The 22,813-nt window shown below is 41.6% G+C and overlaps 1 protein-coding gene across 1 annotated transcript in view; it reads left to right on the forward strand.

Annotated features, from left to right (window-relative positions):
• Positions 1 to 1,725: 1,725 nt before the first annotated feature.
• kcnt2b (potassium sodium-activated channel subfamily T member 2b) overlaps positions 1,726 to 22,813 on the forward strand; it is a gene marked incomplete at both ends in the record, with an annotated part of 134,226 nt that continues 113,138 nt past the window's right edge. Inside the window, one exon of the mRNA XM_079415753.1 lies at positions 1,726 to 1,814. Coding sequence (XP_079271879.1) covers positions 1,726 to 1,814 — 89 coding nt within the window. The remainder of the gene's footprint in view (positions 1,815 to 22,813) is intronic.

Below are 22,813 nucleotides of genomic sequence, written 5' to 3' on the forward strand. Positions count from 1 at the left end.
CTTGAGTTAGGAAGCACAACATTTTTTATACTTTTAAAATACTTTTATTAACAACTGTAACGTGCAAAATGTAAGTTAACCATGATGCATCAGTGTTGTGTTGGCGTGAGAACTGTTCATCTCATGCTGCTTTTGTGAAAATGCATTGGATATACATAATTTGTGAATAAAAACATAATATTTTTGTTGTTGCTGTTTTTTGCGTACACAAGGCATCTGTTAAAAATATCTTCATTTGTGTTCTGCACAAAAGGGTCTTATGGGTTTGCAGCGACATGAGGGTAAGTAACAGAATTTACATTTTTGTGTGAAATATGTCCACATGTGGTTATAATTGGTCATTGTTCTGTTTTACAAACATTTTCAATATTTTAAATATTGAATATTTTACTGTTCATATGTGTGTGTTTTTCAAAATAAATAAATAAAATTCATTTCGAGTCTGTATTCATCATTCACAGCTGTTGAAACAGCCTTTAAATTAGTTTGGGCATATGAGGACATAAATTAGGTTAAACTACTGCATGTCCGCCCACAGAAAATAAATAATTATAAAAAATTACCAACTGATTACCAGCACACAACTATTGATCCGCAACGTTGCCACGACGTCGCAGTTACGAACTGGCAACGTCACGAAGTTACGTTGTGGCAACGTATCCGGGAATTTCACTTGTCCGGTTCCGACAACGAAAGTTCGGTCGTCAAATTACGTTGCAGTTACGTAACAAACACGTATTATGGTTAGCTGGGACGCCACAACCGAACAGATGTGACTGTAAAAAGCCCATCAAAACCTTTAAAGGCTGAGATTGAGGGTATATGAACCTTTCAGGAGCTAAACACGATTGATTTATCGGGCTTCTCCCGCAGGCAGCCGCTAGGGGGGCAGAGCGCTCAAGATGCCTGTGTTATTGACAGCATCAGAGCTGCACTAAAGGCTGGATTCTGTTCCAGGATTGAAATCGAATGTGACACAATTAATTTGACTCCGGCATGAAAATTCCACTTCTTTGATTATAATTACATTATTATGCTAACTGCATATGTAGGCGGATAAAGCATGTAAAACACCGCAACAGGTGTCACCCTTTAATTAGTTTTTGCACATTTCACGCTGCTTATTTGCAAACCCATTCTCCAGTTTGAGTGCGTAATTCACTGTACTATATTTGGTAAAGCCAATGTCTTGTGAAATGGATAATTTATGGCAGTGGTAAAAATGAGGTTTCTCACCCGCATTAGTGCTGTTTGATTGACATATCAGGCAAAAAGCGGAGTCGTCGACTTATCTCATGCGTTTTCCAACAACGCAGCAGACGAAATGACTGCTAGCGGGTTGCAAGTACTAGCTGGGTTATAAAAATGAACTCTCCTACCCCTCAAAATAGCACATGCCTCAATTAATACAGGACAACGGTGAAATTATGCACTGTAGCAATAACTGGCAACTGTTACAGCTGATGTGAAACCGCTTGTGTCCGCATGGAGCGGGATGTCCAGGCAGGCGCTGTGTCTCGGGTCAGCTGCTGAGCTCAGGGAGGCACCAGTTGCTCTGTCTGTCGCTGCTGTGATAGTGGATCTAGACCCGTGTCTTCTGTCCCTGAGTGATGACAACACTTTCTATACGCGAGCGACCTGAAACAATCACGGCGGAGGGATAAACGAGGGCGAGGGCATTTGCATTTCCACGCCGCGTTGGTTTGTGCGCTGTGTTGAGTGACTATGGTGGAGCTGGAGAAGGAGGTTCTGCCGCTGCCGCCGCGGTACCGGTTCCGAGACCTGTTGCTCGGGGACTGGCAGACCGACGACAGGTAGAGCAACTTCAACTCCTCAGCTTATGTTTACATGCGTGCTTTAACAATGACACACGCTTAAATATCTGCATACGTGCACTGCACAGGGAATCACGTTAATATCAGCAAAAGCATCAGTGTGAGTATTAGTAGTAGCCATAGTAATAGAATAAATAGTACGTAGTATGAGCATACATTAAGTATTACAATTTGCATTAATAATAGCCATAGTATATTAGTATATGAGCATTAGAAACCTACTGGTATTGGTTATATCAATTCGTAAGACGATTTGAATGCTGTTTGTACTAGTAGTTTTAGAAAAATACAGTATCACTGGTATTATAATGAGCATTAGTAGCTATTAATAGGGTTAGTATCAGTGTGAGCATTCCTGGCTGTGTCTTAAAAACTTATTAAATGCTGTCTAGCTAGGCAGCACACTAGGTTTTTAAACAGCCCCTATTTATACTGCCTTGCATAGCTGTTTTATGCAGTCTGGTCACACTTTGATCTCTGATTTTAACAGCCTTTTTGCCAGCAGCGAAAGCTTACTATTATTAGTATTAGGGTTAGAATACACTAAGTAAATTATATTAGCAAAAGCAATAGTATTAGTGTGTATGTAACGGCAGTATAGCATAGTATAGCATACATTAGTAACCTAATGGGATTGGTTATATCACTTAGTACACATTGATGTTAATAAGATCATTGGAATGCTATTAGTTGCTTTTTTGTATTTGTTTTGGTAATATCATTACTATTATGATGAGCATCAGTAGCAACTAGTGTTATTAGGATTATTTGTAGACTAATAAGTAGACTAATTATTTGTAGACTAATTACTGTTATTTGTTTTATTAATATCATTAGTTAGGATGAACATTAATAGCCTATTAGTATGAACATTTGTTAATACTCTACTTGAAGCCTTCATATACGATATATATTTTAACGCATTATGCACCTTATAATGCATTGTATGATCTCTTTAATAATTTTAACTACATTTATAATACAATACACAAACTTATTCATCTATTCACTGTTACACAGAAAATGTGATCCATTAAAACACATAACAATCAAACAACTATAACAAATGAAAAAATATAATGCATTTCAACTTATGAAAACAGATAATGCATTGCATATTATAATGCATTATACGTATACGTTTTTTTATTTTATTTTTTTTAAGTATTGTACATTTTGGCTGTGTTTTAAAACTCTTTGTGATGCCCACAAATGCTGCCTATCTAGGCAGCACGCCAAGTTTTAAGACAGTCTCTGTTTTGCATAGTTGTTTCATGCAGTCTGGTCACATTTTGATCTCTTTGACTCCAACAGCCATTTTACAGACAACAAAAGATGAAGTGACAAGTGTTTGGGTTTGTGCATGCTTGTGTTCTATCTAATATCTCATGTGTCTATGTTTTTACACCTCAGATTGTACTACTGCCTGCCTGTTTTTCATGCCATGTGCATTTCCTGCAGAAATCTACTGGACTGAATATTTGTAATTGATAATTTGAAAGAGTATTCAGTGCTTTCTTTAATGATGTTGACTGCGAAACCAAAGTATATTGAGATTGCCGCAGCACCTAAATGTACACGTGAGCTAAATACGCCATTTAGCCAGACAGTGGAAAATAAATTCTGCATTTTATGCTTGACACTCCGTTGCTAGGTGAGGACTGAGGACCAAAACTCTTTAGTCCTTTAGAAAGATAAGAATGAGTTTTCTCCCTCGCTTCTGGTCTTCCTGAGTGGGCGTTTAAAATGCACTAATTGGTGAGCGCGCATTCGTAAGGGGGTTAAAAGTAGGGGGCATGTCTTCGTAAATGGTACGACTACTTCAGGTGATAATTCCTCGTATGAAACAGCCTCCATTTGACAGATTCAAAGGGATCTCATTACCAAAATCATATCTAATCACTCTCACCTACTGGGGATTGATTATGTTATTTGCCTATCAGAGAGCGTGCGGGGGTGGTGAATGCCATCATTTTTAGCTCTCCCTGTGGATGTGTTTTGTAGTACAGCTGATAAAGATAGAGATACTTCTTTCCTGTACAGACAACCCACTGAACACTGCCACTGAATAAAGCTTACAATCCAATTCTGTCTCTGTGTGTGTGTGTGTGTGTGTGTGTGTGTGTGTGTGTGTGAAACATTAACCTGCTCAACCTGGCACCCTGAGGACTTCACATAAGGACGTCTGGCTCCTTCGGCTCTGAATTAAACAGGAAGACCTCAGAAAGGTCCAAGTAGGCAAATCACTTTATGCCAATTCAAACAAAATGTGGGCATTAAAGGAATCCAAATTCTGTCATTAATTACTTGCTCTTCAAACTCATATGCTCTTATTTTTTCATGCAACATAAAAGGAGGCTTTTTGAAGAATCGTCATGCTGCTCTTTTCCATCTGGTGACTGTTTATAGCGATAACCACGATGATTCAAAATGCATCATAAGAGTAGTCAATATGACTTGTGAACTATATTCCAAGTCTTCTGAATCTATATGTTAGTTTTGTTTGAGAAATAGACCAAAACATAATTGTTTCCTAAAACTCTTTAGCTTCGGCTCTCAAACAAATGTGGGGTTGTTAGACATGTAAAACCTCACATCAGTGTGGTTTGGTAATGAGGCATACTAGAACTATAACATATTTGATTTGTTAGTTCCTTTTAAAGGGATCAAACTGAGCATAGTTTACATTTAATTTTTTTCTGGACTATAGAGTGGACTCATATCTCTGTTTAATTGTGTTTTGTTGATAACAGGTTTGTAAACACTTTTCATTTGTAAATCTGATGCTGTTAATATTTGTCCAAAATCTCAAAAATAATGCAAGTTTGAAGATTTTCCCAAATATATGTTAAACCTGCTTAATTATGTCACCTAAATCCCATAAATTATGGCTTAGTGACCTAATGATATTTCTAAAAACATAAAAATGTTTATACTTTCTCAAGGGATTTAAAAAAATGGGACCCTTAAAGGGGTCATATGATGCTTTTTTAAAGATCATTATTTTGTATATTTGGTGGAACAGGATATGTTGACATGCTTTAATGTTCAAAAAACACATTATTTTTCAAGTACTGTACATTATTGTCAAACGCTTCGTTCTCTACAAAGTCTCTCCTTCCAACAAGCGCAGTCTGCTCTGATTGGCCAACTGACCCAGTGCATTGTGATTGGCCGAACACCACAAGCACGAGTCGGAAATGTAACTCCCCTTTCCATAATCGCGAGCTTTAGCTTTCAAAATAAATGTAAAGACAGTTAATAATGTCCTTAGTTTTACCATCAGTTCACGCTCGAAAGGGGAACAGAGTTGCGTGACAGACACAGTGATGATGCTAGTATATATTTGCACACAAGCCGCGATTAAGAAAGCTGACTCCACTGTGATGTGAACCGCTCTCTCTCCTCCTCTCACACACACACACGACGCGCAAAACTCCACATTTGAACAGTCAATAGCAAATACTTAAACTAATAACAAAACATACAGTCGCTGATTCAGAAGTGCCAGATTGTCATGGCAAAGTCAGAATTACCTCCTCTCCTAGGTTCACGAAACGGTCGTCCGTAAAATGCGTTGTGATAACATCTGGTTTGTGCTGTTCTGTTGTAAATAATAAAGTGCTTTTGCTTTCGCACAGAAACACACAGCGTCTCCCTGACATGGCTGCATCAACACTACTGCGTTTACTGTAACCACGCCTCCTTTCTTTGCTTGAACATTTGGGCAGCATTAAGCAAATATTTCCACACCGTGACGTAGACATGTGGGGGCGTGTTTGAATGAGTCGTTTTAGGGGGGCGTGGCAGAGTCTTAATTTTGATAAAGAATATCTCTTTTTTTATTATTTTTTCCCCCCTCTAGTTCATCCCTGATTTATATTTTATTTTTTATTGTTACATGAATACTTGTATGTTTGTGTATCATCATTAATTCTTTTGATTTTTGTGTTGAGATGGGAATTAATAGTTAGGGGGGGAAAGGAATAGCTTTGGATGTGTTTTTGTCACCGAATAATTTCTATATTATCATTTCTAATCATTTTTAAAAAATTACTTAGTTACTGCTCTGAGGTGCTAAAATGGTGAATCGTGCATGTAGAAGAACACAGTGATGTGCATCAGGCTATATATTAAATTTAATGAAGCCTTCACCTTTTGCAATTTGATAATCCCTCTTAGCCATATTGCAATTTCATATTGATCAATTGTGAAGCCCCACTGTAATAAAGAAGTTGATCTTTATTCGAGTGGGCCATCTTTCATTTGGGGGATGTGCTCTAAGAACCGCTGTTTGTATGGAAAACATCAAAAGAGCTGCATGAAGATTTTTCTGGAATTATTCTTTTAGTTTTTTTTTTTTAATGGACCAAAATAACAGCATACTGGTTTGGAATGACATCAGGGTGAGTAAATAATGAATTTTCCTTCATTGGTTAAACTATTTATTTAGACAACGTTTGGCCCCAGTGGTTGTTGTTGAAGCCCAGAGGAGAGCCATTGGAGTTTGGCAGCAGCGCATGAAGTGTGTGTGTCTACCTACTTATCTACCATATTTGTACCCAAAAGTGAGCAGAATCTGACAAAATATGTTTTTGGGATTGTCCTCATTTGTATAAACAAAGAGAGTGTTTGTTTGTTTGTTTGTGTGTGCGTGCGTGTGTGCCAGAGGCAGTAATTCCTCGTCCCTGGAGATCCCGTGGCATTGTGTTCACCTCCTTACATGAATAACAAATGCTGTCTGGATAGCTAGATAGATAGACAATGCACAGTGGCCTTCTGCAGTTCTTAGGGATTCCCTGTGATCCATAAGATGGTGTCCTGTGGTGGGTGGAAAGGGTGTTTTGTGCAAACAAATAGTTTGTACAACTGAGCTTCATTTTAGATTCTCAGAATTGCTTCACTCTTTCCAGATCAAATGATGTTTGAAAATGAGATTTCCAGCACTGACCTGCCGTTTTATTCTTTCTAAATGACAAAAACCTAGAATGATGAGCAGAACATGTTGCAGAGAAGTTTATTAAAAGTGATAATTCACACAAAAATTTTAAATCTGTAATTATTTACCCATCCTGATGGTTATTGTATCATATGACCTTATTTCTTCGGTGTGACATTAGAGAAGATATTTTCAAGAGCGTTGAGGTTCCAAACAACTACATTGACTTCGCTCATGAGGGTGAGTAAATGATGATAGATCATTTTAATTAAGATCATTTATAGAATCTTGGTTACCAAATAGTTTCTGGTCCCCATTGACTTCCATAGTATTTTTCCCCATACTATGGAATTCAGTGGCTTCCAGCAGTTTGGTTACCAACATTCTTCAAAATATTTTCTTTTATGTTCAGCAGAAGAAATGAACTCATACAGGTTTGGAACAACTTGAGGGTGAGTAATGATGACATTTGGACAACATTCAGACAACATTTGAAGAAATACTTGAGTATCTAAGTAAGGCCAATAAAACTTTTTTTTTTTTTTTACATTTGTTAGAATAACTTTTGCAGGTTGAATTTCTTATAGCATATACTTACCTCAAATGCTAGTGACAACACAACATCCCATTGGCTGTCTGACAGGAAATGGAGCATTGCCACTAATGTCAGGCTGCATTTACTCTTCTAAAAGTGGCAGAAGGTACAGAGACTTTAGGGAAAAGCAAGTAGCTATTTGAGGGAAATATCTGACAACCATTGTGACAGAAGGACTTGATTAGGTTTGAGCAGAAAGCATTAAGTTCTGGGGAATGAAGTGCGGGAAAAAGCAGAGCGGCGATTAATAGTGACAGACAGGTTAATTCAGCGGCCAACTCCGCCAAAGCTTGTCCTACATGTCTCACACCTCTCACTTCTATTAATCTCCCACGCAAGTCTCTAATGCACACACACACGTAAACACACATATGCCTACGCAAGCATATGCAACAACACTCTGCCAGCCACTTCTGTCCTCTTGATTCTTACTGAACACACTTGTGTTTTGAACTTTTGTTTTGAACTGTTTCCCCTGCTGTGTTCTCATTCCCTGAACTCTGCATGTGTTTGTTCAGATTACTTGAGTGCCTCTTCACATATAACGCATATAGCCAACCCCCTTACCTTACCAAAAATGTGCCTAGCGCCCTCAACAACGGAGACTCGAGGCGTCATCTGAGCTGTGGTTGTACCAGAAATTGAATCAGCAATTTCCTCTAAAGCATGTCAGTTAAATCGAAAGTATGTCGGTTTGAAAAAAGACTAAATCAATTATTTCATTTCAAAAGATAAACAGGACTGTGGCTTTAATGACTTATATGGATTCCCTGCAGTAATTGACTAAAAGCACATTTGTCACAGAACTTTTAACATCCATGGAACATTTCCATGCTCAAAAGGTTCTTTATAGTGGTTATTTTGGGAACTGTTCAATGAATGGTTCTGTGGGGAACCCAAAATGGTTTGTTTGTGGCATTGCTGAGAAAACCCTTTTGGAATCATTACTTTTAAGAGTGCAGCTGTTATGGAAAACCAGCATAATTAGTATCTACAGATCTAATTTACTGTATTATTGCTTTATAATCTATTTTAGCACTAATTGTAACAAGACGTGAGGCATGAGGATCCATTTGCAAGGCTTTATTAGAAGGCATGGTCATGAAACAAGCATTGGTCGGTAAACAGCAAACAGACATAGATGAGGCAAGACAAAGGGTAATCCTAGGGCAAGCGATTGGCGAACAATATCCAACAGGGCAAGGCAGAGAGATAATCCAGGTACACGAGCAATAATCCAAACGAGGAGCAAACAGAGTCTGAACGGCAAGGCAAAGGGTTAATCCAGGAAACACAGGTAGATATCAAAACACTAGAAAACACACAAGGCAAGGCAAGACTGATAACTGAGTGGGCTCCGTAGAGTAGCTATCGCTAGGAGAGTGATATACGCTATACAATACTCGGCAATGACAGAGAGGAACTCCAATGCTTATAAAGCGTGTCTGTTGAGATCAGCTGTGTAATCAGTGCAATGTGTGATTGGTGACAGCTGTGATCAGTGCAATGGATGATGGGAAATGCAGTCCAGATGTGACGTGCAACAGTAGTGTAGTGCAAGAGTCAATGTGGTGAGCGAGTGACCTCTGGTGGTGAGTAAACAGAAGTTCATAGACCGGATTCGTGACACTAATCAAGCAAAGCACCATTCAAAATCCATTTAGCTTCAAAAATATATAAGAAAATATGTTAGGAGGGACTAGTCATTGGTTGAGGAGCATTCAGTCACAGCGTTAATACACCCACAGGGAATTAACATGGCCTTTGATGGCTTCTGAACATGAAAAATGATATAATATGAAAAGCATTCTAATTATAAATTTGAATAAATGTCATCGAAATTTTTTTTTACCAAATGTTACACTGGACACAGCAGTGGGGGCTGTTTTTAGGGTTAGTGGATATTCAAAACTTAGCAAAGACATATGTGGACATGTATGGGACCATTGTTTTTTATGAAATATTAAAATATGATACACCGTAAACTCTATAAAATTATTTTTACATCAGCAAGTGGTCATTTTATGAAGTAGATCTTTATTCAATATGTAGACAGCATTTGATGCATTGACACAGGTTTCCGACAGGAAGGTTGTTCTTAAAGTTAGGTCATGGTTGCATTTATTTGATCAAAAATGCAGTATGGTAGACTGAGTACAGTAGAGACACTTTCTGCTTTTTTCATCACTACACAAAACCTAGATGCTGAAATGAAGTGAATTTTCACATGATATTTATTTTACCTGTGTACTAAAGTATCATAAATTGATAATAGCCATAAGTAGTTCATATTTTCCACAATTAACTCAACACAATAAACATGAGGTGATTTTTGTCTCAACTGTACCCATATGGTGTACAGTTGAAACAGTAGCATGGTACAGTTGAGACATTCTTAATGCTCTAAAGCTGGCTAACCATTTATAGCAAATGTAATAAATGACAAAATTACAGTTTTAAATAATTACAGTTTAAAAATAAATTTATTTATATGCTTTATTTAAATCAGATTCACTTAAAACAGGAACAAATATTTAACACTACAAAAATATATGGCAAACAGTACAAATGTAAACATACCAATATACATACCCGTATATTATATAACCCTACCCCTAAAGCTACGCATCACTCGGATCTTTCTGCATTTTTACATTTTCAATCATTCTGTATGATTTAAAAGCTTGTTTCATCATGGGGACCTAAAAAAATATTCCCATAAGGTGAATTTACTGGTATTACTATACGTAGGGACATTTGTTCCCCATAATGTAGAGTACACAAACACACACAGCCTCTATATGCATTTTGTTTTCTATGACTGACCTGTTACTGTATACAGTACAAAGCAACTTATAAAGGGTGTCTCAGCTGTACCCACTTTACCACCTTGTATATTTCTTAAAATGCTATGAAATCCTTTTAAAATTCATGTTAGAAAATATGTCCATTAATAATAGACGGTAATACAGAATGTTTCAAAATTGGCAAAGGTGTATGACAGGGCTGCATATTATCACCTCTTCTATTCACTTGTATGCGGAAACCATCATGAGAAAGCTCGACCTGGACGAGTCAATCATCTGAGTTAAAATTGGTGGCTGGAACATCAACAATCTGAGATATGCAGATGACACAACCCTGCCCGCGGAAAGCGTCCCGGATTTGGAAGATCTGATCCTCAGAGTGAAGGAGGAAAACGAACGTATGGGCCAGTATTTGAATGTCAAGAAAGCGAAGATCATGACAACAGTGAGCAACGGGCAAATCCACATTGCGATCGTCGGTGAGGAAATCGAGGTAGTCAAAGATTTTATCTTCCTTGGATCAATTATTGAGCAGGATGGAGGCTGCACATCTGAAATCAAGAGGAGGATTGCACTGGGTCATGGTGCAATGGCGAACATTACCAAGATCTGGAAAAACAAAGATCTTAGCCTCTCCATGAAGTGCAGAATCGTCCAGGCCATCGTTTTCCCCATCGTCACATATGGTTGTGAAAGTTGGACAACGAGAATCGCTGACAAAAGACGGATTGATGCGTTCGAACTTCAGTGCCGGAGAAGGCTGCTGCGAATTCCTTGGACGGCGATGAATACCAATGCGGAAGTCCTAAATCGAATCAAGCCAAATATGTCGCTTGAAGCCAAAATTACCATGCAACAGTTAACATTCTTTGGACATGTCATGCGAGCCGATTCATCATTGAAAAAATCTATCATGCTGGTCAGTGGAACATGCAGGAGAGGCCGTCCAAGGACACGCTGGTTGGCAACGAATTGCATTTCGTTGCCTTGTACCTACATGTGCAATGACAATAAATTGAATCCAATCCAATCCAATCCAATACCATCCAGATGGACACCGGTATGAAAATGAGTGACCTCAAGGAAGTGGTAAAAAACAGAAGGACGTGGAGGAGGCAGGCCTATAACGTAGCCAAGAGTCGGACACGACTAAATGGTTAGAAGAAGAAATAATAGACAGTTGAAATATCACAAATATGATTTTTTAACAGAATTTGTGTAGCATATATGTAAATGACTTTTATCCTATTATCATAACACTGTACAACTAAACAGCATCTGAAGCAATAGGACACCAATCCGGTTACAGTTGATACTGTGTCTCAACCGTACCCCACTGACATGCTTGCACATTTCTCTAGATTATGAAAAGAACTTGCATGGCACAATGTCATAAAATATGTCTATTTTTAGAGCACAGATTACCATCACAAGTTACTTAAGGTGTTTCAGCTGTACACATATCTCAAATGTACTCAGTCTACCCTACAAACAGTTAAATTGTGAAGTATTATTGTCACGTTCCCTCTCGGGACACAAGGAGCGAGGAGACGTAGGAGTTCCAATAATCACATTTATTTGGAGAGACACACACAATGAGACGAGGAGCTTGGGGAGAGACGAACATCAATGACGTTATGACCGGACACAGGGGCTAGGAAACACAGGGCTTATAAACACAGGGAAATTAACGGGGAAGAACAGAAACAGGTGAGGGCTAATCAAACGCAGGGCTTGGGACAAATTAACTAATCATGAAAGGAACGAGGATGGCCAAATAGGGACACGAGAGGAGGGGAAACACAAGACAAGGACTGACATAACGCCCCCCTCCGGAAGGCGTGTCCTCACGCCTAACACCATCCAATGGGGAGGGGGGGTGGGCGCTCTGGAGGCCTCCAGGGCGGTGCCCGTTCCAGGGGCCATGGCGGGTCAGGGGACTCGGGAGGCCAGGGCGGATCTGGAGACTCGGGAGGCCAGGGCGGATCTGGAGACTCGGGAGGCCAGGGCGGATCTGGAGACTCGGGAGGCCAGGGCGGGTCAGGGGACTCGGGAGGCCACGGCCTATTTTTTTTCGGGCCTGAGGGGTTCTGTGGCCTTGGCCCTTGGCCCGGCCACACAGGCTGTGACCCTCTTACCCCCCCCCAAAATTTTCTTGGGGAAGCTCCCCCCTGGGAGCCACAGAGGAGCGGGCTCTGTCGGGCGCTCTCGCAGCGCGGACTCTGTCGGGCGCTCTCGCAGCGCGGACTCTGTCGGGCGCTCTCGCAGCGCGGACTCTGTCGGGCGCTCTCGCAGCGCGGACTCTGTCGGGCGCTCTCGCAGCGCGGACTCTGTCGGGCGCTCTCGCAGCGCGGACTCTGTCGGGCGCTCTCGCAGCGCGGACTCTGTCGGGCGCTCTCGCAGCGCGGACTCTGTCGGGCGCTCTCGCAGCGCGGACTCTGTCGGGCGCTCTCGCAGCGCGGACTCTGTCGGGCGCTCTCGCAGCGCGGACTCTGTCGGGCGCTCTCGCAGCGCGGACTCTGTCGGGCGCTCTCGCAGCGCGGACTCTGTCGGGCGCTCTCGCAGCGCGGACTCTGTCGGGCGCTCTCGCAGCGCGGACTCTGTCGGGCGCTCTTGCAGCGCGGAAACTTGGGGCGCTCTTGACGAGCTGGGCTGGACGGAACCAGCGGGAACTCAGGAGGGCTGGACGGAACCAGCGGGAACTCAGGAGGGCTGGACGGAACCAGCGGGAACTCAGGAGGGCTGGACGGAACCAGCGGGAACTCAGGAGGGCTGGACGGAACCAGCGGGAACTCAGGAGGGCTGGACGGAACCAGCGGGAACTCAGGAGGGCTGGACGGAACCAGCGGGAACTCAGGAGGGCTGGGCGGAACCAGCGGGACTTCAGGACGGCTGGGCGGAACCAGCGGGACTTCAGGACGGCTGGGCGGAACCAGCGGGACTTCAGGACGGCTGGGCGGAACCAGCGGGACTTCAGGACGGCTGGGAGGAACCAGCGGGACTTCAGGACGGCTGGGAGGAACCAGCGGGAACTCAGGAGGGCTGGATGGAGCCGGCACGGGAGGGCACGTGCGTGGAGCCGGCACTGGAGGGCACGTGCGTGGAGCCGGCACTGGAGGGCACGTGCGTGGAGCCGGCACTGGAGGGCACGTGCGTGGAGCCGGCACTGGAGGGCGCTCTGGAAGCGCGGACACTTGGGGGCGCTCGGGAAGAGCTGAGCTGGACGGGACCAGCGGAGACGCAGGAGAGCTGGGCGGGACCAGCGGGGACGCAGGAGAGCTGGGCGGGACCAGCGGGGACGCAGGAGTCCACCTGCGAGGAGCAGGCACTGGAGGGCGCTCTGGAAGCGCGAGTTCGCGGGGGCGCTCTGGAAGCGCGAGCGGCGGCGGGCTCGGGAGAGCCGCGGACGACGGCAGGCTAGCTCCGACTCGGACCCGGAAGTCTCCCAGACACCGGTATATTCCTACCCTCCAGGTCAATCCTGTGGTGTCTGGGAGGTCCATGGGGTAGTTGTAACAGGCTCCGAGCCGGAACAGGTGGAGGATGGCCGCGTCGTGCAGATCCGTCACCGCGGCGAGCCGGCAGAACTCCCCGGTGTACTCCACGAATGGGAGATCCCGCATAACGAGTGCGCCGAGGCGGGCGGTAAACTCCATCGCCATGGAGGGAGCGGGAAAAAAGGAGCAAACAAAAAACTTTCAAAAACGGAAAACAAAACGGGAAAAGGAGCGCCGCTTACTTTGTGGTTCCGGTCATCTGTCACGTTCCCTCTCGGGACACAAGGAGCGAGGAGACGTAGGAGTTCCAATAATCACATTTATTTGGAGAGACACACACAATGAGACGAGGAGCTTGGGGAGAGACGAACATCAATGACGTTATGACCGGACACAGGGGCTAGGAAACACAGGGCTTATAAACACAGGGAAATTAACGGGGAAGAACAGAAACAGGTGAGGGCTAATCAAACGCAGGGCTTGGGACAAATTAACTAATCATGAAAGGAACGAGGATGGCCAAATAGGGACACGAGAGGAGGGGAAACACAAGACAAGGACTGACAATTATTAGTTTAAAATAGCTGTTTTCTATTTTAAGAATTTTTAAGTAATTTATTCTTGCGATGATTATTCTTGTGATCATTACTCCAGTCTTCAGTGTCACATGATCCTTCAGAAAACATTCTGATTTATGCTGATTTGCTGCTCAAGAAACATTTCAGTTCATTCGATTGCGAAATGTATTGATAAAAATAGTTTCATCTTTAAATAATTTCATCAATATTTACGTAAGCTGTGCATCTTATGCTCATTAGTGTACCATGTTGTTAGCTTAGCAACATGCTAACACCAAACTTCACATAAGGCTTCACATTTTCTGGATTCATACAACATTTTGTGTGTTTTCCTGCGAGATCAGGTTGAACATTCATTTTGGTGCAAACAGAGCTACAGCGGTATTGTGTGAATTTGGTCATGTTATTGGAAAATTTGCTTGTTACAGAAAAAGCTACTGTACATTATGAAAACTGAAAGTAGAATTACACTACTAAAAATAGCAGCAGTTACTCACTCTAGGCAGTAAGAAAACGATCCAATATTGAGCTGTTCTTGTATTCACCTTGCTTTGATCAGACAGTGTCGAGTACATAATGAGAGGCCCCAATTAAACTGCCTCACCAGTCTATTAAACCAAGAGTTTTTCTGTTTCTGACAATAACCCATGACTCAGAAATATTACGTGACTAACTAAATAATTTCAGATCTGGTGTGGGTTGATGCTTCACTTCTCACAGTGAAAGGAGCAGTCTGGCATTTTGCTTTGAACTGGACTTAAAATAAAGCTTCAGGCATTAAGTTTGAGAGAGAACATGAATGACACACTTTATCTTTGATTTACTCGTAAGTCATGCCCTTGCAGAAACACCATCCAATCACGTATAAAATGATAAAATCAACATCTCTGGCCTCAGAGGAATGTGTTACCTTGCACATAAACACACACTCCATCCATCATGCTCAGTCACACAGCTTTTTGCAGAATGTGCTAGCGGCGCCGTTCGTCTAAACCGGTAGACTGGGACTGCAGTGGCCCGCAGCTTAGCAATGATACTCCATTATCATACAAATAACAGCCTTCAGTCTTACAGGCCAAATCTTTTATTGACTTCACCGTTGTGTCTCCCACTTCACAGACTTCCCCCTGCAGCCCCATTATTCCTCTTTAAGCTTCTTGTCTAGCATCGACCTTGATAAACTAGCTTATAGAGCTCACAGGCAGGAAATCTCTGGATTAGTTCAACAAGTCACTTGTTGTGTACACAATCTGAAAACACTTTAAGTGAAACCGAAATTGACCTGTATCGTTTGGTAAAATGACCAAAAACATATATCACAGTATATGAATAACTTTATGTGTCACAGTAGTGATGCACTGAAAAAAAATAATCATCAAGCAACACTCTGAAGTACATGTGAAATTTTGAAGTAAAAAGACTTAAATAGTAGTTTTGCTCTCCAAGATAAGGTAATCAATCTTACTTTTCTGCTGTTTTTTCAAATCAAAAGTAGATTGGATCACAATGATCCAGATACACACTTTATTAGTAGGGATGGGTATCGTTAAGGTTTTAACGGTATACTCTTATCGATACTGCTTATTGATCCGGTACTTTAACGGTATTCTTATCGGTACTTTTTGTTTTACTTTGTTTCTTTGTTCATATTCTTACAGTATCTTATCTTATGTATATAAAACACTAAAAATGCCTGCACTTCATCAATTTGTAAATGCACCAGTGTGCAGGTAGTGTTTTATATACATAAGATAAGATACAGTAACAACATGAACAAAGAAACAAAGTCAAACAAACTGACAAATACAATAAAACAAACACACAAACGAAATGAAATAAACAGTGCTTTCATTTTTCCATGAAGGTCTACTAATATTAATGTTCAGGTAAGTAATAGTTACAAAAGTAATCAAATATAAATGAGCACTGCATATTTTTCACTGTATGTACTGATAGATTTATGTTTATTAAAGCTATAACGTTGTTCAGATTAAGAGCTGTGGGTGATTTTCTCTTTGCATTTTGTTCTTTGATTAACATTGATGGCTCAAGCTCCAGTCTGACACTTTAGGACAATATACTGACACGCAACGCATTTTTTGGCATGTGTTATTTCGACGCACCCGAAGCTCAAAGTGTACTTTGCTTGTCCGTTTTGGAGCACGCCGCCGCGCAGGCACACGCGCTCACACATTTCAGCCTGGGGAACAGCATCACTTGTGCAGATTGTACTTTCAACGTTTTACTATCAAATATGTCCTGCAATGTAGCAACAGTAAAGACAGCATTTTATAACAATCACTGATTGAGCTGATTCAGATGTTAAGTTTTGGTTCGGAGGAACGAATCCGCGCCGCTATGAAGGGAAGGGAGTTGTGCTAGAAGAAATGCGGCTATAATCCTTGGAAGCCAAAATCGAAAAAAAAAAAAAAATACTTAGCTTAATATAACAGCCACAGGCCTAAAGTGTGAGCAGATGTTTGAATAGTTGGTTCTCACTTCTATCATAATTAAACAGGACTTTCATGTTGCGTGTGCTGAAGCTCCTCCGCGTGAGCGCGATCTGGCTTCTGAATTGCCCATAGCAAAAATGCATCATAGACAAATGTTTGAATATTATTGCACATAAAAACAGCTGGCGACAGAGAGAGAGAGAGAGAGAGAGAGAGCAACAATAAATGTATGTGTGTTTTCTTAATTTCTCCAATACCAACAGAAGTACCGATAACTCAGAGCTTATCGATACTCCGGTCTTTCATAATTTAGCCCCGAGACCGATTTAATACCGAGTTTCGGTACCCATCCCTATTTATTACATTACCAAATCTGGATAACTAGTGTTCCACAGAGCCCCTACAGGGACATGGTGATGTAAAAAATATATATATATGAGATGGAAAATGTACTTTATATCTGATCAGATCTGATCAGATTACTTTTGAACAACTGGCCCCAGGAGTTCAGGGTTGGGTTTTATCCATTGATCAATATTGGGGCACAGGATCCCATTAAGGGGGAAAAAAAAAGGAAAAAAAGGTGCATTCCACTCCCTCTTAAACATCTATATAAACATTGCATTTACCCATTTGGCTTGTGTGTTGACAATTTTACAATCACAATTACCTCTCATGATAAAATAATTAGGTATCAAATTGAAGAAGAGGCACTCGTTCCTGCAGAGGACCCTAATTAATCACACTTGAACCAGCAAAACAAGGTCTTCTGACTCACTAGGATTCCTCAAATCTTTCCCTGCAGGGCCAATGTACTGCTGAGTTTAGCTCCAACCCTGATCAAACTCACCTACCTGTGATTTTCTAATGATCCTGAAGACGTTATATACGTATCTCTCCACTGTGAGTCACCATAACATGTTGTCTGACTAATTAAGAGATTGCAAATAAAACAAATACAATAAAAAGACTCAAAACAGAAAAACTAACATTGTATAATGGTAGTTTACATTCTGATTAGATGAGTCACTAATCTGAGGTGTGTTTTCCAAAAGCATTGTTACCAATGCAATTCAACAAATTTGGTGTTTCCTGAAACCATAGTTCTAACGAACATCTGCAAACAGCATTTGGGAACCCTAGAGTTCCCATAGGGCATCTGAACATAAAGGAAAACAACAGAGAACAAAAAATACTAGTCTTCAGATGCCATGTTTGAAATTTTCAGCAATAATCCAACACTAATATGATCTTAAATTGAATAATTAGCAGAAGTTATTACCCTACACCTGTGTGACGTTGTTAATGACTGTTCTGTATTGTTGAACCAACATGGATAAAAAACGACAGGTGTGTGACAAATTACTATGGTAACGGGAAACAATTGCTTTTTAATTTCTCCAACAATGCTACGACTAGGTTAGTTGCGTAGCGAGTTACATCCCGATTGGATTGTAGCTAGCACTACATAATAACACTCACCCTCATCTGTACTTGTTTGGGTCACGCACCGCTCTCAATTTTTTATATTCATTCATGTTTCTTTCTCAATTTTGCTTTTAATAACATAACGGCCACAAACAGGTACAAGGAAATGCTCCATTTACTATGCTATAAATGGACACATATTTCCATCATGCAAAATATACTGTCATCACATCCTGCCCTTCCAATCTGTATATATTTTGGTCAAACTTCGCCTTTAATATGATGTTAATTAGAGTGTGGGTGTAATTAACTTGGACTGTAATAAATCTTGAAGCCTCGAGCTTGTTGGAGAGTGATAGTATCACGACTGTGGACTTGCCAAATTAAACCAAGCTCCCCGCCTCTGACTTAATTTTTAAAAAAAAAAGCCAAAGTGTAATTAATATTTCAAGGGAAAGCTGACTCTTGTGGATCCTCTGAGGATAAATTTAAGAGTCTGAAAATTACGCTAAAGGGTCTGTGTGCTAACATTGTACGGTATTACCTGTCAGGGAATACCCTCATAAGCTCAGTCACTAGCCTTGGCGTAAGCGACTTTCCCATGATGCCTGTCTGTGCATGTGTAGCACCATGTATCTCTGCTGCAAGGATGTTTCCAACACACTCCACTCATGATTGGATCTCCCCTGCTCCCAAATCACGTTAGAGCAATATGCCGCCAGAATTTCATTAGGCCCTCTGTAGCCTCAGAGACACTGCATTTGCTTTAAAGAACAATGCGCTTATCATATTTAATACATTTCCCATTTGTAAATTGCTTTTAGTGGCAGTTCATGACAGGCCATGTAATAGACTAACATTTATTTTCATTTGATGAAATGCCAAATATATGTCCGTATGAAATTTACAGGGCTACAGAGCAGACAGAGGAAACGGTGACGCCAAGTAGTGACTCTTGCTAATACCGACAGAGCTCTGGGCAGTACTGCGGCTCTAGGGAAGCATAATGGAAGATGGCACTCTAAATGGGCTAATGGACATTAAAAGTAGGGGCTAGAGCAGGGGCACGTCTCTTTAAATTACACTGCCATTTTAGACCCCAAAATCCATATGAACCTTCCACTTGGGGTCATTTGCACTTAATTTTATTACAGTAAGCCGAAAGATGTGGGCTACATTAATAAAGACATCTGATGAGAGATTTAAAAGTAGCTCTGGCATATGAGTGGAAACATGAGCAAAGGATCATGGGAGATAGAAGGTGATGAGTGTTTTAATCAAGTCTACTCATATCAGTAGGGAAAAAACTAGAGTAAAAGGCTATTGAGTACATTTACTTACTGTCAGAGGTTCTTGCATTTAGCGGGGAAATTATGACTTTCATTTTATTTGTTGGCTGGAAAGCATGCTGCGACAGTTGGAGACGAAGACAAGTGCTCAAATCAGGCATTCCACAGAGTGGCCACTTCTTACACAATTTAAAAAATGCTGGAGACACTCATAGACAAAAGACTGAGTGAAAGCAGCAAATGACATGCTCTTCCCTCACTGCACTTCTCACTTTGATGGCATCCCAAATGTCACACTTGATGTGGACTAGTATCATTGTCTTTGCTTGTTTATGCTCATGAAATCCACAAGACTGTATGACAGGGTTTCTCAAATCCGGCCCTGGAGGGCAAGCGTCCTGCAGATTTTAACTCAAACTCTGAACAAACTTGCCTATATGTAAGTGTCTAGTAACTTTGAAGACCTTGGTTAGCTTGCTCAGGCATCTTTAATTAGGGTTGGAGCTAAACTCTGTAGGCCCACCTGGCCCGGATTTGAGAAACCCTGCTGTATGGTCAGCAGTCCAGTAGTCTGTGCAACAGACTATTTGTTATTTAAAGATTCAAAATTGTGTTTGCAAGTTCACGTGTGCACTTTGGAGCAAACTAATTCATGACATCACCAACAGGAGTACCACGAGAGTCCTATTTAATGCCAATTTCTGTTGCACAGACTATTGGACAGCAAATCATTGTAAAGTACACACCAGCGGGGTTTACTCAAAGGGACATCGGGGGGGTTCTCGTGAGTATCTTTACAAACTATAAATGATAAATAGGCAGTGTTTTAGAACTCAAGACCAGACTTGGTTGTAATTCCATCTCAAGTCAATTTTCATGGTCTTGGTCTCGTTACAGACCAAATTCAGTTTCAGTACTACAATAGTACTACAATACCTTGAATCGGTCTTTGTCAGTCACGTGCGTTTATTATGTGTGATGTCACTGAGGCGCCATTTTGAAGGTATCGTTGCTTTGAGCAGTGAACTAAAAGTGTACAGAGCGTACAATAAAGACTGATTAATCAGAATCAGAATGAGCTTTATTGGCCAAGTATGTTTACACATATGAGGAATTTGTTATAGTGACAGAAGCTCTACAGTGCAACAGAAAGACAGCAACAGGACAGGACACAGATAATAAAAAATAATACAAATATCTAAATAGGCAATGTACAAAGCAGCAAAAACACAATATATAATATAGACAATTATGTGTGTACAGGTCTGATATGTGCAAATTTGAAATGGAAAATTAGATAAATAAAAAAGTAAGCAAGTGTGGTGAATAAATAATAGAGTTGTGTGTTCGGCGTTTTATTGTCAAATGTTCATGAGATGGATTGCTTGAGGGAAGAAACTGCTCCTGTGTCTGGTCATTCTGGTGCTCAGAGCTCTGTAACGTCGACCAGACGGTAACAGTTCAAAGAGGGAGTGTGCTGGATGTGAGGGGTCCAGAGTGATTTTGCCAGCCCTTTTGCTCACTCTGGATGAGTACAGTTCTTGGAGAGTGGGGAGGGTTGTACCAATGATTCGCTCAGCAGTCCGGACTACTCTCTGTAGTCTTCTGAGGTCAGATTTGGTAGCTGAGCTGAACCAGACAGTTATTGAAGTGCAGAGGATGGATTCAATGATGGCAGAGTAGAATTGTTTCAGCAGCTCCTGTGGCAGATTGAACTTCCTCAGCTGGCGAAGGTAGTACAACCTCTGCTGGGCCTTTTTCACAATACAGTCAATGTGATTGTCCCACTTCAGGTCCTGAGAGATGGTGGTGCCCAGGAATCTGAATGACTCCACTGTTGTTACAGTGCTGTTCATGATGGTGAGTGGGGGGAGTGCAGGGGGGTTTCTCCTGAAGTCCACGATCATCTCCACAGTTTTGAGCATGTTCAGCTCCAGGTTGTTAAGACTGCACCAGACAGCCAGCTCCTTAACCTCCTGGCTGTAAGAAGACTCGTCACCATCCTGGATGAGGCAGATCAGTGTGGTGTCATCTGCAAACTTCAGGAGCTTGAGAGGGGTCTTTAGATGTGCAGTCGTTGGTGTACAGGGAGAAGAGCAGTGGGGAGAGAACTGAGGAGCTCCAGTGCTGATGGTACGAGTGCTGGTTGTGGATTTACCAAGCATTACTAACTGCTGTCTATCTGTCAGGAAGCTGGTGATCCACTGACAGACGGAGGTGGGGACGGAGAGCTGAGACAGTTTATTCTGAAGGGTGTCTGTGATGATGGTGTTAAAAGCGGAGCTGAAGTCCATGAACAGGATCCTCACATAAGTCCCTGTTCTGTCCAGATGCTGCAGGGTGAAGTCCAGTCCCATATTTACTGCATCATCCACAGACCTGTTTGCTATGTAGGCAAACTGCAGGGGGTCCAGTAAGGGTCCAGTGATGTCCTTCAGATAAGCCAAAACCAGTCTTTCAAATTATTTCATGGCCACAGACGTTAGAGCCACAGGTCTGTAGTCATTAAGTCCAGTAATTTTGGGTTTCTTTGGGACGGGGATGATGGTGGATCATTTGAAGCATGAGGGGACTTCGCACAGCTCCAGTGATCTGTTGAAGATCTGTGTGAAGATGGGGGCCAGCTAGTCAGCACAGGTTTTTAGGCAGGCTGGTGACACCCCGTCTGGGCCTGGTGCTTTCCTTCTTTTGTTCTTTCTGAAGACCTGGCACACGTCATCTTCACTGATGTGAATTGTAGGTGTGGGGGAGAGGGGGGTTGCTGGAGGTGTTAATGGTTGTGTGGAGAGGTGTTAAGGGCGGGTGTGGGTTGATTTTTAAACCTACAGTAAAAGTTATTCAAGTCATCTGCCAGGTGTTCATTCTCCAGAGCGCTGCATTAAATATGATTAAATCATAATTTAATTATGTTAAATTAAATATTAAACACTTATTTTGTTTACTGGGATGAGAGTTGCTGAAATCGCGTTTGGTCTCGTACTGTATCGTGTATCTTGTCAGTGTGTGCACTTGCTTGGCCATTTGTAGTTGATAAACAGGAAAGTGGGTCCAGCTGAATTGAAATGATCATTTGTTGGATTGGTATAATAAAGGTTATTATACCGCGGCAGCGGTCGCGGCAGTCGTCGTGTGAAGCCCTCCTAGTGTGAAGACCATCGACTCTACCGTGCGACTCCACCGGGCAGGGACACCGGCAAGGGATAGTAGTATCGCTTTTTATTTAATTTTTTCATTTATTTGTTTATTATTGAAATGTTGTTATATGCATGTGTCAATTTTATTTAATTTCTTTATTTTCTTAAATATGTAGGTAGATAGTATTTATAGAGTTGTAACTTTTTAGTTTTAGTTACTTTTTCTTATTTGTAAGTCGCTTTGGACAAAAGCGTCTG

The sequence above is a fragment of the Barbus barbus genome, assembly GCF_936440315.1.
Source record: "Barbus barbus genome assembly, chromosome: 4".
Classification (NCBI taxonomy): Eukaryota; Metazoa; Chordata; class Actinopteri; order Cypriniformes; family Cyprinidae; genus Barbus; species Barbus barbus.